Here is an 11,602-nt window from a genome sequence, read left to right as displayed (position 1 = left end):
TTATTATAGAACCATGATTATCAAGCCAACCATGGTTAGTACACACACGCACACCCATCACGGATTACACATCAGATCACATCCAGCATATCATGACCCCAGACATTTCTGTTGTATTGTTTATTTTGCACTATGCATCTTTTGTGTTTTATTTGATACAGATTTAGACCTCTTTTGAGAAACTAGTTAATTGTTCATTAGACTAATCAATAATATGAAGTGAACATAATTCTTGATTCTGGCATCTTTACTCTTCTCCTTTTAAAGGGATATTCACCCAAAAATCACTTGCCCTCAAGCTGTTCCAAAGCTGTTCCTGTAAGATTCCTGTTGAACACAATACATGGGTTTCAAAGACGTCCCTTCCGCTATGCCCACCGCCATATTTGGGACTGGTCACAGCTGTGCGCCCTGTTTAAGTCTATGGTGACAGCAGCTACAACTACCAGAGGAAGGCCAACAAAACGCTCTCCGAAGGTTCACAGCAAGTTTACAATATATCAGGGATATGTGGTGCTGTTAGCCGTTTCAACAGTCGTCAGAACTACAAATTTATTTGAAAATATTGTGAATTCTAGTTGCTGTGTTTCGGCGTGTTATTACAGGATGAACAAATTCACAACACCAGCTGACTACATTAGGCTACTTAGTTCAAGTACATGCGTGCATGATTTTGTGCAAATATTTGTATATTTTTTTATAAATATGCAACTGGCAAGTTGTAATTTTATGTATATCTTGTATAAATATATATGAATTACCCTATATAGGATGTGTCCCGTTGAGTTAATTAACCTTCTAGCAAAGCGCTTCAGTTTATGGGTGTTCATTCAGCGCACGCAGCTCAAATAATACTGTTATCAAAATGAATCTGTTATTGTATACAAAAAAAATCTGTTATTGTTCTTTTCTAAAAGAAATATTAAAGTTTTAATATTACTGTGTAGTAACGTTAAACATTTTAATGACTTAATCATTGCTGTTTGAGCTGCGCATGCTGAAGCTGAAGAGAATAAAAAACCCATAAACTGAAAGTTAATTAACTCAATACAAAATAAAAATAATATTACTAGTATTTACACAAAATCACACACAGATGAACTTGAACTAACGTCACTGAAACTCCGAAACACAGCAAATAAGCCCAAATAATTCACATTATTTTACAAGTATATACGATTATAATATCATGTATAAGAAGAAGACAGTCCCAATCATATTAATGTTTTGTCTTACTTTTTGAGCGCTCGCGCTGAAGCTATAGATGATCATCAGCTCTGTGGGTTATTTACCTCAACGAAACACATCCTTTATTTAATCAGATATTTATACTTAATAAAATTAATAAGTTTTATCTGTACAAAATGACGCGAATGCACAAGTGAAGTTTGAACAAGTAATGTAATCAAACTCAGTCGACGCGCTCTTACCACAACAACACGCTGAAACAACAACACAGAGAATTCACAACATTTTATTACAATAGTGTTCTCGTTATAATGTTATGTAAATGACAGTCCCAGCAGTTATTAATGTTGTGCATTGCTGTTTGGCTGCCAGTGGTGTGGTCCCTTCTGCATGAAGCCAATAATTCTGCCGATCTAACTACTTTGGGATCAAATAAATTTGTAGTTCTGACGACTGTTGAAACAGCTAACAGCACCACATATCCAAGATATATTCTAAACTTGTTGTGAACCTTCTGAGAGCGTTTTGTTGGCCTTCCTCTGGTAGTTGTAGCTGCTGTCACCATAGACTTAAACAGGGCGCGCAGCTGTGACCGGTCCCAAATATGGCGGCGATAGAATACAGTGACGTCACATGAAACCCATGTATAGAAGATATTTTAAAGAATGTTGATAACCAAACAGTTGCTTTTGTGTTCAACAGAAGAAACTTGTACAGGTTTGGAACAACGTGAGGGTAAGTAAACATTTTTGAGTGAACTATAATTGGGAATTTGGCCCAATTAATTTAGTTGCAGAACAGTAAAACTCATTCCACACTGACGGCATATACAAACTGTTCTCTCATACGTGAATACTCATGTGGTACTTAAGGGTCATTTTATACCCAAAACTTTTCCCACAGTGACCACAAGTAAATGGCTTCTCTCTAGTGTGAACTCTCATGTGTCTGTTAAGGATTCCTTTTCGGTTGAAACTTTTTCCACACTGTTGGCAGGTGAAAGGCTTCTCTCCAGTGTGAACTCTTATGTGGTCCACAAAGTGTCGTTTTTGATTGAAACCCTTTCCACACTGAGGACATGTGTAGGGTTGCTCTCCAGTGTGAATTCTCATGTGGTATTTTAAGTGTCCTTTTTGAGTGAAACTCTTTCCACACTGAGTACATGTGTATGGTTTCTTTTTAGTGTGAATTCTCATGTGGATTTTAAAGTTTTCATGTTGATCAAAACTCTTTCCACACTGTTTGCAGGTGTAAGGCTTCTCTCTAGTGTGGATTCTAATGTGTCTGTTAAAGCTTTCTTTTTGAGTGAAACTTATTCCACATTCTTGGCAGCTGAAAAGGCTTTCTTCAGAGTGAATTCTCAGATGGTCATTAAGGTTTCCTTTTCGGTTGAAACTTTTTCCACACTGTTGGCAGCTGTAAGGTTTCTCTCCAGTGTGAACTTTAAGATGGACTCTAAGGTTTCCAATTTGAGTGAAACTCTTTCCACACTGTTGGCAGGTGTAAGGCCTCTCTCCAGTGTGAACTCTCATGTGTCTGTTAAGGCTTACTCTTTGAGCAAAGGTTTTTCCACACTGTTGGCAGGTACGACGCTTCTCTGTGTGAATTTTCATATGGACTTTAAGCTTTTCATGCTGATCGAAACTCGTTTCACTCTGTTGGCAGGTGTAAGGCTTCTCTCCAGTGTGAACTCTCATGTGTCTGTTAAGGCTTACTTTATGAGAGAAACATTTTCCACACTGTTGGCAGGTGAAATAACTTCTACTTCCTGTCTTTTGAGCACTTTTTTGTGATGAAGTTTTTTCAATCTGGGAGCAAATAAAAGTTTCTTCCTCGGTTATGAAATCATGATGATTCTTATATTGATCAATCTCTTCCATTTCATTCAGTACTTCACTCTCCTTTTTCAGCTTCATCAGGTCTAAGGCAAAAAGAGACAAATGTAAATTAATACCAGATTAAAGGCACAAAGCAACACACAAAACATTTAGACATGCAAGACATCAAAACCAACAAGTAGTTCCTATACCCACAGTGCATAGGGCCCCATATCAATGTCTAGTCCATAACAACGTCTTTCGAAATACTTGAGCATATTTGTCCATCATTTGACCCATTAGGTGGCAGCCATAATACAGCCAATGTCCCTTAGTCCCAATCCTATCCCACCTTCCACAGAAGATCTCACCAACATTGCTACCTGCTCTGACTCATCACCACATCCTGTACTACTGGCAAATTTCCCACCACATTTAAGCAGGACAATCCTCAGTCCTTCAGCAATTGAAAACTACAGAACAGTCTCGCTTACATTTACATTTATGCATTTTGGCAGACGCTTTTATCCAAATACATTTGTATCTGAGTGTGTGCAATCCCTGGGATTGGAGATAGTATATTAAAAGCACATTTTAGTTCATATTTCATGCTGTCTCAAAATAGCACAGTTGAGTACACTTAGATGTTCTTAAGATCTTAAGAAGTACTAAAGAAGAATTTTTAGTATATTAAGTACAAAATTGGTGCACGAAAATAGAGCACTTAAAGGCAAGGCAATTTTTTTTGTATAGCACATTTCATACACAATGGTAATTCAAAGTGCTTTACATAAAGAAGAATGATAAAAAATAAAACATAAGGAATAACAGTAAAAACAGAGAATTGGATAGAAGAGCTAGGAAGTCTTGTTGTTGTTGTCCATCAGAGTGGATCTAAACCTCACATGACAGGACCGCTGTCTAACAACCTGTTAAGGCACTTCAAACTGATAAACAGTTTCAATCTCCCCTTTTGCCAAGACACCAAAACTGCGCCACACAGCCCTAATCCCCCTTCCGGAGATATCTTATCTATGCAACGCAGTTCAAATTACCCTTATCCAAATTTACCTAATTTTAACCTAATCACAAATGCTTTCTTCCTAATTCTCCCAACTCTTTCAACCAGACAGCAATTTGTAAAATGCATTAAAAATCAGAAATAACAAGATAATACATAAAATATATAAAATACATTAAAAATGAAATAAAAACAGGAAAAGTGATTAAAATAATAAAAAGATAATACGTATAAAATAAAGTGCAAACAGTTTGGACATAGGACAGTGATCAATCTGCAAATGCATAGAAAAAAAGATGTGTTTTGAGTCTGGATTTGAATGTGGCTACTGTTGGAGCACACCTGATTCTCTTCTGGAAGCTGGTTCCAGCTGTGGCTGGCGTAACAGCTAAAAGCAGACTCTCCTTGCTTTGAGTGAACCCTTGGTATTTCTAAATGACTTGATCCTGATAATCTGAGTGATCTATTAGGTTTATATTCTATAAGCATATCTGCAATGTATTGAGGTCCTGGGCCATTGAGTGATTTATAAACAAGTAACAGTACTTTAAAATCAATTCTAAATGCAACTGGAAGCCAGTGCAAGGACCTGAGGACTGGTGTGATGTGTTCATGTTTTCTGGTTCTGCTCAGAATCCTGGCAGCAGCGTTCTGTACGAGCTGCAGCTGTCTTATGGTCTTTTTTGGAAGGCCAGTGAGGAGCCCATTACAATAATCCACCCTGCTGGTGATGAAAGCATGAACAAGTTTCTCCAAGTCTTTACTGGAGACAAAGCATCTAATTTTTGCAATATTTTTGAGATGATTATATGCTGATTTTGTTATCGTCTTTACATGGCTACTGAAATCACACCAAGATTCCTGACTTGATTTTTAGTTGTTTGACCCTTAGAGTGAAGGTATGTGTTCACTTTGAGAACTTCATTTTTGTTTCCAAATGCAATGACTTCAGTTTTGTCTTTAACTAAAGTAAGTTTAGACACATCCAATTTTTTATTTCATCAATGCATTGGCACAGGGAGTCAATGGGGCTGTAGTCGTTAGGTGATAGGGCTAGGTAAATCTGGGTGTCGGCTTTTGAGGCATTTACCACTTCTAGGGGATCCGCTTCTAAACAGTTAAAAAATATGTGGGAAGTGTGTCAAGGGTGCAGGTTGATGTTTTAAGGTGCTGTACTGTTTCTTCCAAAATTTTACCATCAATTGCTTCAAAAACAGTCATAATAGCTACTTTTTCCAATATTTGGTATTGCGATATATCGCGTTAATGAATATGCACAATATTGTTATCGTGGGCATTTCAAAATACTGTAAATAATAATGTATTATAAAAAATTACAATTGGTAATAAATTTAAGAATACTTTCCACATCAACCATATAAATTGCACAACACCGCTGTATTCTGCGTCAAAAGAACACACGCTCAGATGTAAACAAGCCCAACGTGCACGAGAAGCACATGGTGGAACAAGTGAAGAAGACGCGCTAAATGAAAGTGCACGTTCACTCTCTGACATCAGAGGGCACTGATGGAACAGCAGAATGCAGCAGTTACCCCGGAAACCCCACAAACAAAGCAGCTGCGCTAGTGAAGTTTTTAAAATGCTTCAAACAGCCATTATTTTTTTGTAATCTCAATGTTGTTCATCACAGCACCAAATATTTAATAGGCTACTTATTTTCAAACTTATTTTCAAAAGTACCGGTACTTCGGTACCAAGTCGGTACTGAAATTTTGAAAATGTGACGATCCCAGCATTTCTGTAGTACCGGTAGTACCGAGAATCCGGGTATATTCAGTACCCACTAATAGGACTGTGCCAGTATGTTACGTAAATATGACACGAGTGAAGCACAAAGCTTTGTTTACAAAAGAAATAATAGGTTAGCAATTAAATGGGCCTGGCGAGGGAAAGCATTCTTAAACTCGTGTAATTCAGAAGTGAGCAGGACAAGCAAGCTGGCAGTGGCGACGGACGGCAAAAAAGCTTAAGTGTTTTGCTTAATATCTGTTTTGGGTCAGTTGCTTAGTTTATTCTTTGCTGCTAGGAAGGATTTATTTCGTATCTGTTTGTCCTATTTTCTACCTTGACTATAATTGTATTTTTAATTGTACTTGTTTAGAATAATGGGCGCGTTTGCAGACTTTATTGGTGTTAGTGTCTGCGCTTAAGCTTTAGTTAGTTTCGGTTTGCAGCCATTCACAGGTTTAGGCTTTTGCAGTGCTAATTTGCAAGGCGGGCCTAGCTTGTGTCAATCACATGTTAATAAGCAGTATATTATTGCGTGTGCGTGCTATCGCGGAAGCGTCAGTGGGAACGTTCAGCCTCCTTGTGTGAAGACCGACTCGGGTAAAGACTTTCGACTCTACCTGTGCGACTCCACCGAGCAACGACACTGGTAGGCACTTAAGTTTTTTTTCCCTTCCTTTCACAGTTTTCCTTCTTCCTCAGCATGTGCTTTCAACACATTCCTGTTGTCTCTCGGCAACGCTCCAGTAACCCACGTAAAAAGCAGCGCAATGTTTCTAACCTGCGCTCTGTTTACTCCTCTTCTAACACTAACACTCCTCTCTCTGTGGGTCTATGGAATTGTCAGTCAGTAGTTAACAAAGCTGACCCCATTCCAGCCTTTGCTACTAATTCTTCTCTTAATATCTTGGGCTTGACTGAGACCTGGATTCGTCCAGAGGACTCAGCAACCCCTGCTGCCCTCTCTAACAAATTCACTTTCTCTCATACCCCTCGCCAGTCTGGGAGGGGTGGGGGCACATGTCTTCTCATTTCTGACAATTGGAAACACTCGACTCATTCCTCTCTTTGCAGCTACAGTTCATTTGAGTTTCATGCTATTACAATCTCAATTCCTGTCAAAATTCATATCGTAGTAATTTATCGCCACCCAGGCCAACTGGGTACCTTTGTAGAGGAACTGGACATGCTGCTGTCTTCATTCCCAGAGGATGGTAGCCCACTTGTAGTTTTTGGCGATTTCAACATTCATCTAGAGAAGCCATATGCTTCAGAATTCCTCTGTCTTGTAGCCTCATTCGATCTCAATCGGCTCAACACCACAAGTACACACAAATCTGGCAACGAGCTTGACCTCATTTACACACGCAACTGCATCACTGACAACATTTTGGTAAAACCTCTTCACATCTCTCATTTCTTTGTTACTTTTAATCTACAACTCCCCATTTGTTCCCCACCAACCCCTCTACCAGTTACCTTCAGACGAAACCTGCGCTCTTTCTTCTTCTCATCTGTCCTCTGTCGTGTCATCCTCCCTTCCCTCACCCACACTGTTCTCATCCCTGGATGTGAATACAGCAACAGACACTTTATGTTCCACCTTAACTTCATCTCTTGATAGTATCTGTCCTCTGTCATCCAGGCCTGCATGTGCTACTCCCTCTAATCCCTGGTTATCCGATGTTCTTCGTGAACATCGGACCAAACTCAGGGCTGCAGAAAGGAAATGGCACAAATCAAAAGACCAATCTGACCTAAGTAGCTATCAATCTCTGCTCTCATCCTTTTCTGCTGAAATTCATGCTGCTAAATCTTCCACAATAGGAAATCTTCTATTTCCACAACAAAATCAACAGAGCCTCAAACACACGCTCACTTTTCAAAACGTTCAACTCTCTCCTCTGTCCCGCTCCACCACCACCCACCTTATCTCTAACTGCTGATAATTTTGCTAACTTTTTCACAGACCTGTTTCTCTCCTACCATTCATAGCAAAAACACTTGAACGAGTTGTTTTCAACCAGGTGTCATCTTTCCTCTCACAGAGCAACCAATTGGATGTCAATCAATCTGGTTTCAAGTGTGGCCACTTGACTGAGACTGCACTACTGTTGGTCACTGAATCCTTGCAGATTGCAAAGGCTGATTCCAAATCATCAGTTCTCATTCTGCTCAATCTATCTGCTGCCTTTGACACTGTGAATCATCAGATCCTTCTGTCCACCCTCTCATCACTGGGCATCACATGTACTTCACTTCTCTGGTTTGAATCCTATCTCACAGGAAGGTCTTTTAGGGTTGCCTGGAGAGGGGAGGTATCCAAAGCTCATCAACTGACCACAGGGGTTCCTCAGGGTTCAGTTCTTGGACCCCTCCTCTTCTCCATTTACACTACATTTACACTACATCACTTGGTCCCATCATTCAGGCACATGGTTTCTCCTACCATTTCTATGCTGATGACACACAACTCTTCCTTTCGTTCCATCCAGACGATCCTACAGTAGCTGCTCGAATCTCAAGCTGTCTGGCGGACATCTCGGCATGGATGAAAGAACATCATCTACAGCTCAACCTGGCTAATACTGAGCTTCTCGTCTTCCCTGCCAATCCAACTCTAAATCACGATTTCAGCATCCAGCTTGGCACATCCTCAATTACTCCATCAAATTCGGCCCGAAATCTTGGAGTAATCCTTGATGACCAACTGTCCTTCAAAGACCACGTTGCAAAGAAACCTTGTCATGCAGATTTGCACTATTCAACATCAGGAAAATCAGGCCCTTTCTAACAGAACATGCAACTCAACTTCTCATCCAGGCTCTGGTCATTTCTTGGATTGATTACTGCAATGCACTTCTGGCTGGACTGCCATCATGCACAATCAAGCCTCTACAAATGATTCAGAACGCAGCAGCATGTCTCGTCTTTAACGAGCCCACGTCACGCCTCTCTTCATCTCTCTACACTGGCTACCACTTGCTGCTCGCATCAAATTCAAGGCGATTCAGCCATGGAAACATTTTGGTTCATGATGAATGAGAGGTACGTGAGTCAATTTATTTAAACTTTGTATTCTGTTTTGCGAATCACGATCTGGTCACCCGATTATCAGAGAATTTAACAATATTCCAATAGTTATTCCACTGAACATGGAATCTTTGTTTCTTTTCCCAAATCTTCACTCATGCAGGGGATTATAAACCTTTCTTTTTTCCGCATTTAGCTATTAGGCTATTCGCATTTCTTACTGTGGTAAAGTAGAAGAAACACTGTAAGACAGAAACCTTTTTGCTTGCACGTCAATTTCTATTTAAAAGTTTGTGCTAAATTTTAGACTTTATAAGGCACGTCAAGTTTATTTGTATAGCGCGTTTCACACAAGCCGGTAATTTTTATTTTCGCTTTTTCTGGCAGCGCAAAATCAAACATAGCCTGAATGTCTTTCTCCTGCGGAGGATAAAACTCGCTCTTCAGACCTTTTACAACAAGTGTCAGTTGTTTGTAACTTCAGGAGATAACGAAGATATTATTAAGAGAAATGGTCTCTTTCCTGCTCGTGTCCCACATCCCTCTCAAAGCGCAGAGCGGTAAGCTTTATCATAGACTAATAACACGACAACATATGCTGGTATGGTTTTGAAGCTGGTATGCTGGTTTGAGCTGGTTTATGCTGGTCCAGGACCAGCTTAGGACTTGCATGGACCAGCAGGACCAGTTTAGGACCAGCACTTGACCAGCTTCAAAACCTACCTTACCAGCATATGCTGTTTTTTTCAACAGTACAGAATGGATGTTTGAGCATTTATTTTATTTATTTTTTATATTTCAAAATGTATTTCATTGAGGTAGCCTATATATACACACACACAAACATACACACACTCACACACACTCCAAATCATATTTAATGTTTTTAAAACTATATAAAATAGTAAAATAATTCCAATACATTTAGCTGTGGTACCGAAATTGGTACCGAGAACCGTAAAATTTTCATGGTATCGGTACCAACTACTGGAATTTTGGTACCGTGACAACACTACTCTGAGCACTGCCTAAAACTTGTATTGTGAGCACTTCATGTGTCTATTCGCCTTGTCATGATGACTCGCTTGTTGTATTCCTTACTTGTAAGTCACTTTGGATAAAAGTGTCTGCCAAATGAATAAAATGTAAAATGTAAATGCTCAATCTTAGTTAATGCGTTAAATAATGAGACCTTATTGTAAAGTGTTACCTGCTGGTCTTTAAAGCCGAATTCTTTTGCACTTAAATCTGTTTGAAAATTACACTTTATATATTTTTTGTGTACTGTATTATTGTATTTAAACATTCATAGTTTTTTTTATTACAAAAAGAGTTCTTAAACCTGTTATACTATGACAACACTTTTTCCTTCAACTTATTTCAATAACATGATAATACTGTATACCGTGATAAAAGCTTCAGTAACAGATCGCAACATGAAAATTTGATAGTCACATGCCTAATTGGCTCCCTGTTACCAACTGCATTCAGTTTTAAATACTTGTCAAGATTTTGCACTTTTTTTACCTCACAGAATAAATACACACTTATGTCTGCTAATTTTGAGATTATGTTCAGAGAACTTGCTTGCAGTACCAAAGCTCAAACCATCTACTGTTGGTGGTAGGACATTCAGCATTTCAGCTCCTAAGCCTCACTCCCACAATGTCTTCACACGGTTTCCTCACTCCAGACCTTTAAAACCAATCTCAAAACTCGTTTATTTACATTATGTTCTGTTAACTGATTGTATCTTTTGAATTTGAGGTACATGCTTGATTTGGTATTGTCTTCTATGTATCTACATGATCTGTTTGCCTGTTCATGTTGTTGTATCCTGATTGTATGTTTGTATCTGTCAGTGTTCTTGGGTTCCTGAAAGAAACATGATTATTATCAGATGGACATTTTAAGGATCAAATGACTGAGTTCAGTTTGAGAATGATACCAACCTGTTTGTTCCTCAGTATCTTCTTGTTTCACTTTGAGTGTTTCTTCAATCTTTAAGTCTTCACGCTCCTCTTTAATAAACGTCATCTTTATGTCTTCAAACTCTTTAATAAATGCCATCTTTATAATAAAGTTGTCATGTGTATCTCAGTCGCTTAGCCAGGAATTTTTCCTGTATTTGAACACTCTGTTCTGTTTAAGAAGAGACAATAATTAACAGAGAGAAAAATAAATCCAAACTAAATTTCTGGATGTGTCTATCAGCTCTAGTTCAGTAGTTCAGCACTGGTCTGTCAGAGTGAGTTTCAATAGACTTACATAACCTGATCAGATGGCAAAAATCAAATACATAACCAACACTGCAAATCAATGAGAACACAAACTTTACAGAAACTTAATATTTAGGCATTCATGATCTACATTTGTTTTATAATGAGTATTATTAAATAATTAGAGTTTCATTAAAACGTTGGCAGTTTGTAAAGGTCTCGTTGTATTTGCACTGTTTTCAGCAGTGTACACTTTCTCCATCACTTCTTTTCAGTGACTGAATTCGTGTTTATTATAAACTTATTTATATGAAATGAGATACACATTTCATGTTATTCGTGTGTGGATCCGTTTTACTCACACAACATGTCCTTAATTAAGCTTGGATAAAGCATTATAACGCTACATTCAATGGTAAATAAACAAATTTCACATCACTTCACATCACAAAACTAAAAAAACACTGAACTGTTTCTATCGACTTAAACTGCTTAAATCCTTAAAACGAACCTTCAGGCGAATCACCACACGAGCAGGAGTGCGGCGCAGCTTTACGACGTCACATATCCAG

General features: G+C 38.6%; 1 protein-coding gene across 5 annotated transcripts; it reads right to left on the bottom strand.

Annotated features, from left to right (window-relative positions):
- Positions 1-522: 522 nt before the first annotated feature.
- On the bottom strand, positions 523-11,590 carry LOC137024829 (gastrula zinc finger protein XlCGF57.1-like). Of its 5 annotated transcripts, none has more exons than XM_067392730.1 (3): positions 11,542-11,590; positions 10,764-10,953; positions 523-3,109 (listed from the first exon to the last, which is right to left on the bottom strand). In XM_067392730.1, the coding sequence occupies exons 2-3, from the start codon at positions 10,879-10,881 to the stop codon at positions 2,031-2,033; spliced, it is 1,197 nt and encodes a 398-aa protein (XP_067248831.1). In that variant the 5' UTR covers positions 10,882-10,953; positions 11,542-11,590; the 3' UTR covers positions 523-2,030. The 5 variants fall into 5 exon arrangements, with proteins under 5 accessions (XP_067248831.1, XP_067248832.1, XP_067248834.1 ...); XM_067392731.1 differs by lacking the exon at positions 11,542-11,590 and adding an exon at positions 11,393-11,524; XM_067392733.1 differs by lacking the exon at positions 11,542-11,590 and adding an exon at positions 10,359-10,686 and having other exon boundaries at positions 10,764-10,900.
- Positions 11,591-11,602: the final 12 nt, after the last annotated feature.

The sequence above is a fragment of the Chanodichthys erythropterus genome, chromosome 8, assembly GCF_024489055.1.
Source record: "Chanodichthys erythropterus isolate Z2021 chromosome 8, ASM2448905v1, whole genome shotgun sequence".
NCBI classification, from domain to species: Eukaryota; Metazoa; Chordata; class Actinopteri; order Cypriniformes; family Xenocyprididae; genus Chanodichthys; species Chanodichthys erythropterus.
This window is presented reverse-complemented; position numbering and strand designations above follow the sequence as displayed.

Bases quoted from the DNA above. Each gene is read 5' to 3' on its own strand.
- LOC137024829 (XM_067392730.1), bottom strand. From the start codon at position 10,881: ATGGCATTTATTAAAGAGTTTGAAGACATAAAGATGACGTTTATTAAA. The intron at 3,110-10,763 runs GTTGGTATCATT...TTTTTGCCTTAG, and splicing joins AGATACTGAGGAACAAACAG to ACCTGATGAAGCTGAAAAAG.